The following is an 18,488-nucleotide window of genomic DNA, read 5'->3' on the forward strand; positions in this document are numbered from 1 at the left end:
ATTGATACTGGGGGTTGTCCCGACCCAGGTGCAGGATCTTGCACTTGGCCTTGTGAAACCTCATGAGGTTCACACAGGCCCACTTCTCGAGCTTGTCCAGGTCCCTCTGGATGGCATCCTGTCCCTCTGGTGTGTCAGCCACACCACTCAGCTTGGAATAGAACACAGTAGCAATGTAACAAATGTAAACTCATTTTCTTTGGGACAAATTGTATTATAGACTTGCCCATTACTTGGTAAAAAATATTTTTTGCAGATTTGTTGGAGTTGGAGAACTGGCATATTTTCTGTATTCAGTTATGATAGTGCAAGAGATGTAGCCTAGTTCATTACATCCTAGCACCTACATAAGTATGAATTCAGAATGCCAATTTCCTGTGAATTGAATTTAAACTCATGTCCAAACTGTGTAACTAGGCTCCTGTACTATACCGGTCCCATTATTTACAGTCTCAATAATATGCAATCAGTTCAGACAGTTTTTTCTTTATTATTATTTATTTTATTTTTTGTGTTCTCTCATCAACTAAAGAAAGTAATGCTGAATAAATTAAAATAAACATACTTTGCTGCTTTAATTAAACAGATCAGATAGTGTGATATAGAGGTTAATTAGCTGCTAACAAATTAATTTCATTTTCCCACCTGGAAATCTGCTTTGTAATCGATTGCATTTTGCCTTATAAAAAGAAGCCATTTGCGGTTGCTTATAACTTGAGGAAGTTACTGTGATGAGAAGATTAGCAGTTTCCTGAACCTTTTGGAGGAATATATTTACCAAAATTAAAAAGGATTTAAAAGATTTTTGTCTCTCAGGGTTGTCTCTGGCTACCTTGCTTTTGACTTAGGGGACTGGAGGAGGAATATAGAATATGGTTATTTGTATCACTTTATATATCTAGCCAGTTCTTTTAAACTCAGTAACTCCAGAAGAGTGTCCTTTTCATTTTCTTTCCTGTTCATTTGTGACACATGAAAGTACATAAAATCCTAGAATTTTTTTGTCATTCTTTGGGGAGATGGCAAGAATACCGAGGGAGGTTTGGCTGGTAGGAGAAGGAGAGGATAACTTTTTGAATCATTACCTTTCATTATCCACCTACTTAGGGTAGGCCAGAGGCATGTTATAAATCTTTCTTCTGCTTGAATGGGAGTGGATATTGATTTTTGGTGTTTGTATCCATTGGGACTATAGTAATATTATTTGTGACTTTCTATTCATAACATGAAACATATGTCCATACTGGGCTTATTCCAGAGTCTGTTTGGTTGACTTCAATGAGTTTCAGCTCAGACTGAAATAAAAAGGGTTTGAAAAAGTCTTTGGAACATAGTGTGGACTGAAGTAAGTTTTGTGCAAAGTTGATCGTATTTGCTATGCTGCCTCTATGTCATAGTCTTCTTCCAAAAAAGACCATCCACAATGTTTAAAATTGCAAAACAGCAACTTTAAAAATTTGGTAAAGGAGATTAAAGCCATTTCAACACTGTTTTCAAGTGGCTGCAGGACTAGACAGTCAAGTAATCAACTCTTAAAATAATGGGGATGATATTAGAGCAAGAGCTTCTTATCCTGCCCCACTGGTTACTACTGATATGGTTTGCATCAGGGATCCTGCCACTGGTTCTTTGAATCCTCAGCATAAAGAGATTTGGAGCTGAAGCTCTGTTAATACCTATAGCCTTATTTTTGTCATATAGAGCTGTTTTACTGAATATTCCCTTTCAAAGGTGGAAATAACTGCCTATCCCAAGAGTTTTTCTCCATAGCCTTACCTTAGACGTGGAGCTCCTGGCTGGTAGTTTAGCTACTGGGTACACATAGGATGGAAGTAAGCAAATAATGCATAGTGTTTCTAAAATTAATTGGTGCTTTTTACTTGAGAGAAAACCAAACCACACAAATAGACTGCAGACTGCCAGAAAAAACAGCAGTCTTTCCAAATACGAAGCCTGTTTCTCTGTTTCTTCTCTCCCATTAAAGTCTACGGGGGAAATTCAATTTTCAGAAATGACAGATTTCTCCATCTGCTCAATACAGGCAACATTCCTCACTTTGCTTTGCTGAAAATAAATACATAAGTATAAAAGCTAATAGCTTTGAAGCTTAAGTCCTGCTGCCAAGGGATGCCCTGTTCCTTCTTCCCAAGTTATTGTAGACTTGTGGTGCTTACCTTACTAAACTTACCTCTTCTCTGAAAAAGTGAACAAAACAATTCTTTATGGAAATGTTTAAATTATTGTCTAAGATGTTTGGGTTTTATTAGAGTACTGTCCTTTTCTGTAGCCGGTTACTGTCGATATCTGTTGTGTCAGGGTTTCAGTTCAACATGAAGGTGAGCAGTAACAGAAGGTAAAAGGTTGCATAGCCAACTGGGGACAGATAGCTTGATAGTCTTAGGTACAGAGAACCTTATATTAACATGTCCAGTATTTATTAGAAAGAGAAATATACTCTGTAACAATTCTGTTCTTGAGAACAGTCTTCCATTTGAATTAGTCTTGGTAGGCTTGAAGGCACTGCCAGTTCGAGAGTTGATCTTTCCATTTTGTAGGTACATACAAGTTCCCATTCACCAAATGTTGTACCAATATGAAGGTGATTGATGAATATAACAAGAAAGAAATCTTCCATTGCAGGAGTGTTGCAGCAGCATTCTGAAAGGCTAAAAGTGTGAAATGATGTGCTTTTGGCATCTGTTCCCATATACAGTCACTATGATGTGCTGAATTGTAGCTGTAGTGTAGCACGTGGTTAATGTTTGCATATACTCTTGCATAGTGATGCTTGTGGTTTCACTGTAGATCAAAATATTATCCTTGAAAAGAAATTTTCAGTTTGACTAACTAAAACGGCAGTCGTTCTGTGATATAATCAACTATACCAGAGAGTAATATCAATGTGGTTTTGCATCATTAAATCTTCAGTCACTAATTCTTCATTCCTGCATGAAGTATTTGGCCTTTGATATTTTGCAATAAAAAAAAATACTTAATTGGTTGCCACATTTGATTTGTTTAGTCCACCAGTTGCACTAAAAAAATAAAATAAAATAAAAAAATCCCCAAATTTAGAAACGATTCATAAAGAAAAAGACTATCCTTACCAGTAGGCAAATTAACAAAATTCCATTGTTATATTACCAATTATCTGCATGTCCAACAGAGATTGCCTTCTGATTGCAGGCCATTGAGCTATAGGATGTCTTGATGCAGAAATTATTCACAGAGTATGTTGTATTATTTCAGAACAGACAGCTCTGTAGATTCCGATTCAGGTGTTTGTCTGACGTATTTCTCATCACTTTGTGGGCTGTATTATGTTTAACCTGACACATTCAACCACTTTTGTCTTTTAATTCTACAGTCAAATTGCAGTTAGTACTTAAAATGCATTCTTAATTTTTTCAGGGAGTTAAGTATCATCCTGACAGCGTAAGAAGTCCAATGGCAGTTTCTTATAACAATTCTTATGGTGAAAATTATCTGAAAATTGAGGAGTTTTGTTTGACATGGAAAAGTTTTTCCTATTCTTTACAGTTTCTATGATCAGTTCTAGAGATTTGAAGACAGGAGTACTCTCTCTGGTATATTTTATGCTTCTTTTTGAGGCTGTGCATGCAACCTTAATACTCTTCACTACTCTTTTTTCTAAGTAAATGTATAATGTAGCATAATATGATAAAATTAAAAAAACCTACTTATTGTAACCCTGTAAAAAATAGCAGGGTTTTCTCCTGAGCTTTGAATGTGATATAAAAAACTTCTTACTCAGCTTTACTAATTATAATTTGCACAAGACAAATTAAATCAAGCGTGGTTAAAATCAGCATGTAATTGGATATTGTCGCGGTGAGGAAAGGAACACAAGACAACGTGCCACTGTGAAGGTCATGTCATTAAGTGGACCAAGCAATGGATGGGCTGTGGCAGTGCAATCTTTGCACACACACTCCCGGTGCACAAAGTTAGCTGAGACCTGCCTCGGTCACGGTGCCGGTGAGTCGGCAGAGCGCAGCCTGGGGTACGTGGGACGCTTGTTCTGGGCTCTGGGCAGTGGCTTGGCAATGATGCGGGCTGCTTCCACTTTGATGCTTGGCTTTCCTGGCATGTCAAACATCCACGTGGCAACGTTTCCCTACAGTCTCTGTTACTGGGGGTTTTATAGACAGGTGTCACAGGATGCCAGTCAAATCAGTCCATGACATTATCATGTTTTGCCAGCATCCCAGGTGTTCTCTTGTCATTCACTGATGCTCAGCCTGTACCAAGGCTCATTACACTCACTACTTTTTTGTGTGCCATAGCGTGCCACAGTCAGCCTTGTGCCCTTGGCCATGGCTCACTGTACTTGGCTCTTGATCAAGGCAAGGTCATGATGTTCCTGTGGGCTGTAAGTATTCAGAAGCTGTAATAGCATAATATATGATCTCCCATTTGTAACACATATTTACTGTTACAAGTATTTTCATATTGTGCCTGCCTTAAGCCATCAAAAATACCATGATTTGGTAAAATAAACTCAACCAGAGTCCAGTGTATATAGGATATGCATTTCAATGGTTTTGCATTTTTAAAATACATGCTATCTTAATGTATTTCTTCACAGAAATTTCAGGTTTGATTTTTTTCAGTTTTATTTTCACTGTATAAGTTTCTGAGTTTTAGCTGGACCATTTGCATTAAATGTATTTCACAAAATATATCATCAGTCAAAGTGAGGAAGCAAATGTTTTTTCTGTATGGTATGCTCTAATGCAGAATCCAGAGTTCAGAATAATCATAATATTTTTTCTAAACAGGAAAGCCCTATAACTAATACTATTCAATGGTCATCAGAAAGGAAGGAGGGGGCAAGAGGAGGTGAGAGCAGAGCAAGTGTCCATTCCATTTGCTAATTGTGACTTAATTGATCTAATATATTTGGCTGTCATTGATTATATTGATTATTACATATTGAAAAGTATGATGTATTCAGTGATAGGAAGTACCTCAAGTTACAGGGGTGAGAGGCTTCAGTTTATGGGTCCTGACTCTGTGAAGGTGCAAAGTAGGGTCCAGACTTCTCAGAGATGTGAAGCCTGAGGTTCTTCAAAGGTCCTTAGAGAAACAGAATATTAAGGTACCTAGGGAATACTAATGTTGGAAACTCAAGTACTTCCAGAGTTTTAGATTCTTCCAAGTTTAGATTTCAATGAACTTTTTCATTATCTCAGTTTTTAACTCAGATGACTAAATTCTGTCTGCCATCAGCACTGCAATCTTTGGATCTAGCCTCAGATCAAAATCCCTCAGAACGGATGTCAAGGGCTTGAAAGTGCATTTTTCATATAGTGTATTTTTATCTGGAATCTGTAGCTGTACATTACTTTTATCTGACAAATTATCTGTTTATATGAGGGTTGTTTTTTTTAGTCCCCCTCTCTAGCATGCAGGTGATTATTAAATTACTCATTTTATGTATCACACTGATGCATCTGTGAATGGACAAGTGACCATCTCATGAAAACTGTCTATCAATTTGAAGGTTTCCAGATTGATAATTTCAGTGAAGGACTAACCTGTAAATGAATGCTAAATAAATTCATCTTTCTCACCTTTTAAAAGAACACGTATTCTATGACAAAGAATATGCAGCACCTTTAGTCCTCCTTTATGTTATTTCCTGTAATCTTCACCTTCGTCTTTTCATTCCAATTATTAGTCTCAGTAGAATCTTGAGAAAAACCCTTTACACAAATCTGATGAAAAAGGCTTTTCATAAATTATAGTGCAGACCTGGAAGTTTTTAATTAGTGTATGAAATTTAATATTCTGAGAAAGTAGTTCTTTAATCAAATTATGTTTGGGGAAAAAATGTCTAACCCAAGTGATGAATTTGCTGTATTATGGGTAATATGGGGAAATATTTCTAGACTGCGATGTTATTGAACTGTTTGATATTTGTCTTTTTTTTTATTAAAAATAGTTTGATTTTTAAAATATCTTGTTTCCAAGCCCTGTTTCAAGATCCTGTTTTAAATGCACTTTCTAACCTATTTCTTACAGCCCATGTTCAGACACAGTAATTGCAACTAATTTACTCTATTGCCTGACTCACTTTAAAGACAGGCCCTAAATCGGTATTTCTACTCATGGATACTGAAGGGTAAAAAAAAAGTTGTTAGCTGCTAATCCCCTTATTTTACCTGTGCCATTTCACTTATGTAAAATTACAAAGCTATAACAAAAGAAGTTGTAGTAGTTGGCATTCTTTCATTTTTTCCCCTATTTGCAGGCTTTTATTCCCTAAAGTTATTCTCTTTAGAAATAGATGTCATTTTTTATTTGTGATAGGACATATTTAGCTTTCTTTTCTGAAGAGTCTAATTATGCCTTAAACTGCATGTCAGACTATATAAGGGATTAAACTAAAACTACTTGGCTTATTTGTCATAGGATTTATTAGGTTGGGTTTAAATCTTAATTACCCTAAAGATATTAGAGTGAACTTTTTTTAATGCACATCTTTATCCAAGGAGATAGAAGAAAATGTTTTTTAAAATTAAAACAGATGGATTTTACCAACGCTTCATGAAATATTTTTTTAGCATTTATAGGCATTTACACTAATTTAATCCAGTATGTCTATGAAAGATGAAATAAACCAGTATTATTAATATTTTTATTGCTGCATGCTGACCAACAGGACTCCCAGTTCTTTTACTAGTGTTCTATGCCTTTTCAAAGTGTGTGGGATTAATATGATTTTAAAATGTTCTCCAAATTTGTATCTGTAATTCTAAGCACTGATTTTTAAACTGAACAGTCAAAATCAGACATATATTTGTAATACGGTTTGTTTTTTCTCGGTTTTTGATTTCTTACTCTACCTCATTACCTTCAGAACAAAAGAATCCTCGTAGGTATCACGACTAGCAGGTTAACTGCAATATGAAGGAGCTTTTATACGTTGCCTCTTCAACACATTTTGTATAAAATACTTGGAAGTCATGGGAAGTATGCTGTTTTAAAACAAAATTCAAATAATCATATTTGGCCTTAATTTCAGATTTTAAATCATGTACTAATAATTATGCAGTAATATATATTTGCAATATAATGTACTACACTAATTTTAGGTTTGCCTCCAGTGGTTCATTGAAGAAAATGTTTGAAGTATGGAGACCTTAACAAAAACTCTTCTGTTTTCTTTTGTGAGGGAGTTCATTATCTTCTAGCATCTCTGTAGCAAATAAAGTCATGGAAAAGAGTGTTATTTTTTGCTTTCACATTTTATCTACAATTGTTTTGGAACTGCTGCTTTTAGAAAAAAAAAAATAATTGTGATGTCTATCTAAATTAACACATTACATATTAATTTCTTATGATATGAAAAGCTGCAGAAAACTGGTTTCTCCCCCTATTTTTTTTTTAATTATTTATTTTCAGGTAGTTCATTATAGCGTCTCACAAAGTTCTAGAATCCATTTCAGGCCTTCAGTCTCCCCTGCATGCCTAACAGCATTTTGGGCTACTTCACAGGATCTAGATTACGTAGAGTCTCTAGGAAGCCTCACATACAGACCTGAGTGCATAAGTTATCTTAATCACAGCTTCAGTGAAAGCAGCTATGTATTTCTGAATAGATAGTATTGGACGGTTGTTGAAAATCTTAAGATTTCCAGTATTTTTTTTTTCTTTCCTGAATGAAATGCAAACATCTCTTGTGGAAAAGCAGATACTTCAAATGTCACACATAAAATGTTTCCACCGAAAAAGAGGTTTCACCAGTTGATGGGGTCCATATTTCATGGACAATTCTTGGAATTCTAGCATAGGATTTACAGAGCAGGTTTTCCTACAGAAGCCATTATGTGGCAGTGACGACAAGGAGCTTTCATCTTTGGCACTTGGTAGAGTAAAGGAGGATGTATAGCTTTTACCAAAAAAATGACATAGATATATCATCACGATTTACTACACGTAATTATCTGTAGAGTCAGATGTATCTTGTTGCAATGTAATCCCTTTGTGTTGTTCTTGAAAGAATTTGATAGAAAAAAGTGTTATTTCCTGTGATGACAAACCAACTTCAGCTCCATTCACATAATCCTGAGTTGAGATTAGGCATTTAACTACTCGAATCAATAGACTGTGTCTGTAAACTTGCACCGTAGAGAATCAAAATGCGAGTGTAAGTTAGTGTTGGTGTGAATCCAAATTTCATCTGCAGATGTTCTGAAAGATTATATTTTCCCATGCTTTTCTTCTATTTGATGAATCTGTGTGTTTCTTCAAATCTGTAGCTACAGATATCATAGAGACCAGAAACTTTGGATTCAGTGTGGTGAAATTTAGGAAGTCATTAATACTACCCAATATGTAGTGTTTCCCATTGAAATTGTTTTATACCCAAAGCTGGGAAATAAAGTAGTATTGAAATGAAAAGCAATATAAAGACAATGGAAGAATCTAATTTCAGCAAATAATAGTATCAATGAAAGCGTGGAAGAAAAAAGATTATTAGGATAGAATAGAAGAAAATAGTAAAAGTCACAAATAAAACATTCATGACCTGGTCCTTAATGTAATTAATATAAATTAAGGCTATTTTGGGAGGTTAACAACAATCACCTATTTTGAACAAGCCTTGCATATCCTTGTCAGATACTGAAACTGTTTGCTTTGAAAGGAGAATTAATGACGGTGAAAACTACCCTTCACCTTCCCAACTGCATAAATTTTGTAAACTTGTGTACTGATACTATGCTAAAGTTTCTAATTTATGTATATGGTCTCCTAAAGTCATTCTTCCATAAATTCAGCTTCAGGACTGTCTTACTAAATCCCTTCATTCATGAACAGAAGTAACAGTGAGTATTTACCCCTCTCTCTCATAGCATTACTGGATAAAGAACAAAAATAAGTATCTAGGATATTTACATTGTGTCTTAGGCTTGCTCAATAAGTGTGCAGTATTACCTGGTGGCAGAAGTGTATAACAGTGGGAGGATTCAAATTCTGTGTATCACGAAGTTAATAAATAACTGAACTACTTGCTTGAGAACCAACAATAAAGCAATTTGTTCTTGTCAGCTAGAAGTGGTTAGATTATGAAAAATTGTCCTCTAAAGATCTAACTGATCCATGAATCTAGTTTGTGAACTGTACAGCATTCAGTGTGTTGTAGCACTGGGTATCTCATATTTTCTATATTAAGAGTAGTGAGATATGACCAATGTCAGTGTTAGTTTATGCATTATATAGGTAATATCTCCAGGCAGGGTAATGAACTACAAGATATGAATAGCCTAACAAAATATCTAATTCGTTTGGGGGGGTGGTGGGGGGTTATTTTAATTAACTTGTAAATGTATCATGGTTCTGAAACATAATTGTTTAATAGGTGATTTAAAAAATACTGTTTAGTCCAGTAGAAGTAGATAGCAATGCTATGCCAGCTTCGATCAACTTAAACAAATAAATAAAAATATAAGACAGGGGAAAATATAATTGTGATGATAAAGAATCATTGTGTTTAAGTAGATAAACAGAATTGTATGCGTAGAGGACTGTTAAAAATCCTATTCATTAAATGAGTTAGGGTAAACTTGAATGATGGGAAGGGGCTGGGGAAATAAACTGATATCTAGATGAAAGTCAATACAAGAGAAAGCCTAATAGAATTGTGTTTTATGAAAATGTTCCTTTTTAAAATGAAACCACTAAACAAAAAGCATATATACATAATATCCAGATAAATATGTCTGTATTGCTTTTCCTGGTCTCCTTTTTCCCAAACAAAAGCTTCCAGGGAAGAAATTGCAGGGGAACTGCTATAACATAACATAACATAACATAACATAACATAACATAACATAACATAAGGTATGGTGAAAGAAGTATTCTTTTCCCCTGTCTTCTGAAGTGAAACAACTTTTTTTTTTTAAATTAAACAGATTATCTTGTGATGAAAACACTTGTGCTAACATTTCCAGCTAGTACAACTCATAGTTGGATCCTCTGCAGTTTAAATGTTGCCTGCTAAAGAATCACATGGCTTTTTGAACAGATCAAATTATTTACAGAACAGTTATTTTGTACACAAGCATGTACAAAGTAAAGACATTCCAAAGAAAATTGAATCTTTTGCCTCTTCCAACTTACTTGAAGGCTTCCACAAGCATTACATGGTCTTTTCTTTACAACAATCAAGTGAATAAGCAATTAGCTTTGGTCCTTAATGACAAAACAAATTTCCTCCTGTGTCTGTAACACACTGAGGTCTGGCTTAGTTACCCAGATACTGATACAAAACCAACTGACCTGTGGATAGAACAGAGTCTTGATGGAAAAGTGGAAAAGTACATTTTGAGGGAAAGGGAAAGAGGATGAGTTCATGTTAATAGCATTTACCTCAAAATGGCATTTAGCTCATCTATAATATATTTCATGTTTGGATCTCAAAAAGGTCACAAAGGAGGATGAACAATGTCATTATTTATGAAGTGAGGAAAATGATGGTTTATAAAGATGAACTGCATTACCTTGTAGCACATGTCATGGTACTTTTTTAGTGCAAGTAATAATTGTCGTTGGCTTACCCACTTGAAAAATTATTACTGAAATAATTCTTTCTTTTTGGTATTTATAAAAGAAAAAGCTTTTTTTTGTGGTCAACTTTTTATTTAGGTACATAAAACCAAAGGTATTACCACAAACAGAACTGAAAATATAAATTAAGGTTATTTTTGGAGGTTAACAGCAATCATATAATTTAAACAAGCTGCTGGACATGAAGATACGTAACTTCTTCTCCTTTTCTTTATTTATTCAAAATCTGTAATGGGACTTAAAAAACTGCTATGTACATATATGTGTCTATTTCATACAGAAATGCACGTAACAATTGCTTGCTTTCATTCAAAAAAGTACAGGGCACGTGGCAGCAATTCTATTTAGTAGAAAGCTACTACAGTGAATCTAAATCTTTAAGGCTTTTAAATGGTTCAGAAATATTTCAAGATAAAACAAAAATGTATTCCATGGGAAATACCACAATTTTCAAAATGCTGTAGACGTTACACTGACTGAAGCTTCTGACTGATTTTGTAATGTAAACTAGTAATCTTCTCCTTCATTGCTTTGCTTGAATTACATGGTACAGCGTTTCCACAGAGCTGCCAGGATCCACTCTACGCTACAACAGCCAGACTTTCCTGTGATGTATTTTCCCAGATTTTATTTTCACTGTGGGAGGTGAATAAAACAATAAACGTGTGTGCAACAAATACTTAACCCACTTAGCAATGCCCATGCGTCATCGTATCTATTGCCTGTTAGATGTCATGGTGCATAAATCACCTAATTACATAGTGAGAGAGTCATATGTCTGAAAAAGAAACAGCTTACAGAAGTCTTTTATGAGCTCTGGATTTTGTCCAATGTTGTCTGTACTTTTCTAGCTGGCTTTCTGGGTAACTTATGTAGCTTACCAGGGAAGAAGCATTAAATGAATGAAGTTAAACACTAGCGTGGGAAATATTACATGCAACAGAGAGCAAGCAAAGGTCTGATTCTGTCATATTTCAAAGACAATACATAAAGAAATGCAGGTTTATTTTAAAATGTATTTTAGTACAAATTGTTGCTAGTAAACTTTATTCCCTACTTTCAAACTAACAGAATTACTTTTCTTTCTCTTACAGAATAATGATATAATCTATTACAATGCAAAAGATGATCAGAATGATGTAAGTAATATGTTTCTTTTTGTTTCATTGCCTGTAATCTCAAAAAATTAAGGGATTGAAAATATTAATGAAACTCTGAGACTAGCATTTAAATATTTTGCAGAAGCAAGAAACCAAGAAACTTAGAAATGTCTTCAAAAGTCTCCTCAAGAGCCAGATAATATTTTATGTTCTAATTCTTGAAGTCTGTCTTCCCTCATACAGTCTGAGTTACTGATCAGGCAGGGAATGTGCTGGGAGAAAAAAGATCCTGACAACAGTGTCATTCACTTTTTGAAATATAATAAAATCATAATTATAGGACTGAAGAATCAAAATTATAAATGTAAATAATTTACTTTACTCTGAAGGAACAAATTTCTGGCCTTATTTTCCAAGCTTATATTATCTTGTTCTGCATTCTTTGTAAGAAATTTTTTACGTGGGGGGAAAGCAGATGTAAAATGTTACTGAATAACTATTTTCATGCACTTTGTGATCACTCATATGACTGTAATAAGCTTTGGGGAAATTGAAAATCCAGTCCCAAGATTTAGACAAAATGTATCATATTTCAATTCCTGGCTCTACTAAAACTCTTACTTTAAGTGGTTTGAAGTTTCCTATTTTGCTTTAACTATTAAAAACCTTAATGTCTTCTGGGGAGAAGACAAGTTATCCTCACCTTCACTTGAGATAATACAACTGCTTGTCTTCATTATAGATTTAATTTATAAAACCATAGAAAAAATGTTGTAAATGTATAATCAGAATTGCCAGCATGCTTCATTTACACTTTTTAATCAAGTATTCTTTAGAGATTGATGGCATCACTATTGTAATTGATGCTTCTGCTGTAAGGCAATTAAAGAAGGCACATAGATCATGTCAAGCAGAACTGTTTGATATGCTTATATAGAGTTACGAGTACTGGAATTCAGATACAACAAAGTCTACTGTCCCGAGTTTTAAAATTTTCATGCTTTAAGTAAAATTCATTAAAGTAACCTAAATTCGAAAGATATTGGTCTTTTCTGATTAAACTCACTGGGATTGCACGTGCTAATCACTTGTGGAAACAGAATTACAAAGCTTAAACATTGGATTTTGCATCTAAGTGTACCATATAGTGATGGTAGATTATGGTGTGAAGTAAAAGACCCTGATGTATCTGTTATGATTTAATTCTATTGAGAAAGGTCTTGAGGTGACTACTTCAACAACATAAATCCAAATTGGTTAGGCAAGGCAGAAAAGGAAATGCTGCTCCAGAATTTACTCTCATTTTCTTTGACTTTCCTCAGGAACTTTTTTTCCCCCAGAAAAAAAAAAAAAATTATTCCACCAGGTGTCCTATTTGTATTTCTGTTTCAGTTTTATTTCTTTTTATGTCTTTCTGAACTCTCGGAATGAAGTTTATAATAACCCATATTGTTGAGTTAAAAATAGTTCCTTGTGAGTCAGGGGCAATCTGTCAAGAAACAAGTAACACTGCAACGTGGCATCAGCAACACAGAGTGCAGTACCAAAACTCAGCACCAGCCTAAATTATTATTTTGAAATGTTTTGAATCGCAATAAAAAATTTTAAGTCCTAGGAATTTCAGCTTAGTGGGCTGAAACGTTCTGCAGATCTGTGCTATATGGACTGTGTAAAATATAAAAATACAGCATTGAGGCTGTGGTTCTGTTTGAGTTGCCAGTATGTTTGTAGGGCTATATCTGTTGAAATAAGTCTTTTTCTTTCCTTCATAACAGTCCTCAAATCAAAAGGTTAAAGAGGGAGAAGGGAAAAAAAGGAGTTTTTTGTTTTGTTTTGCTTTTAATCTCTTTATTGACTTATAAGTTTAGAAAACAATGTGAAGGGAAAAGATACCAAGAAAGTACAGTATTTACAAACTCTGGTTGTTTGAGAGCATGTGCTCTCTGTCAATCATTTAAGGTTTTTTGGCTAGCTGATAAGAACAAATGTTTTGACTTAAGGAGATACCATTAAAAAGTTCCCCATGAGTTCTAATTACACCATGAAAAGAGGCCAGTCTCAGGTATCTCCGCCACTGATACCTCATTGGTTCAGCGTATCTGCTAAGAGCTGGATTTGTTCATCCCAGAGAAACATACTCAAATTCTGCTTCTTCACATCCAAAGAAGAGCAATGAAGCTGGTGAGGGGTCTGGAGCACAAGTCCTGTGAGGAGCAGCTGAGGGAACTGGGGTTGTTTAGCCTGGAGAAAAGGAGGCTGAGGGGAGACCTCATCGCTCTCTACAACTCCCTGAAAGGAGGTTGTAGCGAGGTGGGTGTTGGTCTCTTCTCCCAAGTAACAAGCGATAGGACGAGAGGAAATGGCCTCAAGATGCACCAGGGGAGGTTTAGATTGGACATGAGGAAAAATTTCTTCACCGAAAGGGTTGTCGAGCGTTGGAACAGGCTGCCCAGGGAAGTGGAGGAGGCATTTAAAAGTCGTGTAGATGTGATGCTTAGGGACAGGGTTTAGTGGTGGATTTGGCAGTGTCAGGTTCAGGGTTGGACTCGATGATCTTAGAGGTCTTTTCCAACCTAAATGGTTCTATGATTCTTGCTATTTAGAAAAGGTGAATATTTCATAATGATGCTAAACGTTATCCTCCTTCAGCTGCAATATCAGTATTAATTCTTAATAAACAAAATAAATCTTATTTATATTATAGAAAAAGAACAATTATTTTAGAGATGTAATTTATACATGCAGATTTGGATCCCTTTAAAAGGCCCAATATTTCAGGAACCACTAACATGCACCTCCTAAAAAAGTTTCTTCCATGTGTCTTGAGTTTTTCACTGTTAAATTTTTTATGCAAATATTTCTTAAAAAACTTAAAATGTAGGAATTCTTTTCCTTCATCAGTAAAGTTGAGGCTGATTAGCTAAATGCATATTAGGAATCCAAGAAAAATTTGTATTCTAATTGTAGCACTTTGTTGGGAATAGAAAGTTGCGGGTATGCTTACAGATGATTTGCATCTCATTAAGGTGGTAAGAATCAGTTAAATACTTCTTGATAAAACACATTGAGCGTGCAAATAGCTGTATTTGTGCCTGTGCTGTCGTTGTGATCAGTAATCTAATTTGAAGGAAGAAACAATAAGGATAAGATGGTCAGTGATCTGATACTGAACTTTTTTGAGAAAACCTGCATCCAGGTCTCAACTGTGTATGCAAACACCACAGCCTCTTCTCCTCTGTTCCTGCCTGAAAAAATGCTTGAGGGGACTTAGGTGGCATCTTTTTTTTACATGGAGAGATTTGAATAGATTCATCGTGGAAGCACTGGCTAGTAAAACTGCTTTTGCCATCCATTCTTTGCTGTCTCTAACAAGTTCATATTTTTTTCTCTTCCATGCTGTGAGCATTTAATCACAGGTCATGATATTATATTTCTCTTTCAGTACAAGTAGGAATAACTAGTAGCAGAAATTTACTTATTAAAATTAGATATCTAAGCTAGTCACTGTGGATACCTCTAGAGAGCTGTTCAGTTTAGTCTGAGATAGGTGTCTAAGGTCACCTGCATCACTCCTAGATGTGTTTCTCTCTGTTGACCGGGTTCCCATAACGAACCCTTTTAGATCTTAACTTTTAGATGTTGAAGAATTAGAAGAAATTAATTTCACAGGTCCTGCCTGCCAGTTTTTATTTGTCTCTGCTCATCCTTTTAAAATTATAGCTTTATCAGAAGAACAATCCTCTAACTTAAATTCTGTGTATTTTTTCTGGTGTATGTTAATATGCTGTAGTATAGTTTCCTTTCCTTCTTCTTGTTTATGTACCACATTCAGGAGAGCCTTCTCCCTTATTTTTCATCTGCTGTCTTGATGTGCCTTTTTGAATCTAATGACTGTGTTTGCTTGGACTTAAAAAAAAAAAACAAAACACGTGAAGGCCAATCATTCTTTGGCCTTTGGATTTCTCACTCTCTCAGATAAAACAATCAATTTGCAACCCCTTAGTCCATCAGTCAGTAATATACCTTTTGTACTCTTTATCCTACAGCAGCAATTAGATTCTACTTGCTTATTTCCCCCACAGCACTGTATGTAATGTGTAAGCTGTTCATGATAATTAATGAGTTTTATCCTCACAACAAGGTAGGAGGTATTATATTCCCATTTTTCATATCTCATAGAAAGATAATGGCCAAGCTTGTAATTTAATACAGGTCTCTCAGGTTTTCATTCACTGTCCTATTCCCTAGAACCCTTTCAGTTTGATATATTGCAGTCTGTGTCATGCACTTTAATTTGCCGATGTCAACTGCTTTTGTCGTATTTGGACAAATGCTGCAGTGCTTTTATTGGACAACTGAGTGGTACCATATTAAGATGCCCTTTCCCATAAGTTTTAATATTGCTTTGCCTTTTTTCTCTTCTTGTCCTTTGTGCCCCACCCTATTTATAGTCGTCTTTGCTTCACTGTTCAGTTCTTTCCTCTTTTGTACTGGTCTCCATTTTATTTCTAATGATTCCACATCTTCTTTATAGATTCTTTCTAAATCTGATTTTTCTGTTTCCATGTGTTCAGGTAATCCACCTCTCCACTATGCACTGAATTGCTCGATTGCTTAATTTTCATTCTTCCTTGATTTCTTCCTTAATGTTTCTCTCATCTCCTCTTTGCATCTTGCTCCTTTTCTACCTTTTTTTAGTGAAATTTCTTGTCATGGTTTTATAAACTCCTTCCTGCACAAGCTACAACAGCCTAAGGAAAAGAAGATTGAAATTTTTCAGTGATTTAACTGAAAGGACTAAGTATTACAAATAAATAAACAAATGTTTCTTTAACATGAAGCCAGCCACACCTCAATGGGAGTTTGCAGCTCCTCTGTAGGTCTTACTCATTAGGCTTTCATTGGGAGCAGCCAGTTGCATCTCCTGGCAGGGGTTGTATCCCTAGTTAGCACAGGTGATTTATTAGAGATTTCCTTCATGCAGTCCCGTGTTGGATTGCAGTCATGACTAACAGAGCAGTACTTCTTGTGCAGTTATTGATCATGTATTAAGGGATAGTAGCACTTTTTATTTTACTGAATTAACATGAAGGCTCTAGAATTATGGGGTCTCTTTGGGGAGCAAATACCTGCACAAAATGTGAATTCACTCTGTGACTAGGATCAATGTGTGTGTTCCACTGGAGGGGAGCAATCTGGAGCATGCCTATGGCTGTTTTAAATATGAAAAACAGGTTTTTATTACTTTATAAAATTTGCAGGGAGAAATCTTTCAAAACTGATAAGTTGTCTTTGCCACATTGTTTCGATAGTATTCCTAATTCAGTGATGCCTTGTTATTTTGGAATAATATGTGAAACATTAGCTTTCTTGGAGTTTAAAACTGCAGCATAAATGCAGCTATCAAGTTTTTTTTAAATAATAATGATAAAAAAATATATTTCTACATCAAGTTGAAAACAGTTGTAAAACTAAGAAAGGATGATTAGGTGTGAATGTAAACATCATTTAAAAAAATTCCTAGTGGCTTTTAACCTACCACAATTCTGGGCATTTAAGGTGGAATGCATCAGATGGAGAACATAGGAATTGATTGTAATAATCTCTTGCCTGCTCTTCTGTGTTTTTTAAAACACCCTAATCTTCATTGGGAAATGTGGGTAAGCTATAACCTGTTCTCTTTCCATCCACTGAATCCATCTCCCATTTTAAAACGGAGAGCTGAGAGATGAGAAAATTATCAAACAGGACACATCCTCCCACTTGCTTCAGAAGGTACACATCCTATGCTTTTTAGAAAACAAAATAATTTCCACCCCCTAAACTTTTTTTTTTTTTAAATATGAATGTATGGTCAAAGTAAATATTGGGCAGAAGTAAGCAGAGAGAACAGAACATACCTAAGAGGCACGCTCCTTGTAGGTCTGCTTCATCCCTAGAACAGGCACTGATATTTAAAGGCATACTGACAGTGGCATTGGGAGTTTATTGAGTCTCTGCTTATACCCTTACACAATTCTTTTCTTTTCTACTAATTTATGGTATCAAGTGTTGCAAAATTGGCTTTGATTTACAGCTACGATTAACTTAGTAAAAAGAAGTCTGATAATGAATTAGCCCAGGTTTACTTGAAACCAAGTCTGAACCTACTCTAGTTTTGATCAAAGAAATGCTGAATTTTTTTCTCCTGCCAGCAGAACTCAGGAATTTTCTGGCTTTTCTCCTTATAATATACATTGAAAAATGGCAGAATGGTTTGATTTACTGAACAAACAAGTATAGTATTTCATGTATTTTGTAGCTGGGCAGCAGAAGAGAAGGGTTTTCTCTGTAAGCCAGTGTCCCACGAGCTGTGTGTTGGGTCAGGTAGAGCCCTTGAGGGGGAGATAGCACCTGAATATGGTCAGTTGGGAGGAGGGTCTGGAGCTGGGGCAGGGCACGTGGGGGACTCCAGGGATCAAGTCTCAAAGGTAACAGATATAAAGAGACTTTTCTAGAGACTGGAAGGGTGATGCCAGGTTTCTGCAAGTCCACACAGCTGCCAGTTGCTGGACTGAAAAGTGAGACTAAATGTAAAGACCTGCCCTGACAGTATAGAGAAAGCTGGGGTGGGGATTGCTTTACCTGTTACATGTCAACCAGCAGATACAAATTTCCTCTGGTTTTGGAAGGTTTTTTTTTAAACCTTATTCTGATAATACATACCTTTAGAAATCTCCCTTGTATCTGCATATGTAAGAGGAGTTCTATCTCTAAGCTTTGACTGGCTCTGGATGCCAGCATACAAATAAC

The 18,488-nt window shown here is 35.4% G+C and overlaps 1 protein-coding gene across 1 annotated transcript in view; it reads left to right on the top strand.

The window, feature by feature from the left end:
- CACNA2D1 (calcium voltage-gated channel auxiliary subunit alpha2delta 1) overlaps positions 1-18,488 on the top strand; it is a 375,598-nt gene that overhangs the window by 161,524 nt on the left and 195,586 nt on the right. Inside the window, exon 4 of the mRNA XM_009285553.1 lies at positions 11,691-11,735. Coding sequence (XP_009283828.1) covers positions 11,691-11,735 — 45 coding nt within the window. The remainder of the gene's footprint in view (positions 1-11,690; positions 11,736-18,488) is intronic.

Source organism: Aptenodytes forsteri, unplaced genomic scaffold, assembly GCF_000699145.1.
Source record: "Aptenodytes forsteri isolate BGI_AS27 unplaced genomic scaffold, ASM69914v1 Scaffold87, whole genome shotgun sequence".
Lineage (NCBI taxonomy): Eukaryota > Metazoa > Chordata > Aves > Sphenisciformes > Spheniscidae > Aptenodytes > Aptenodytes forsteri.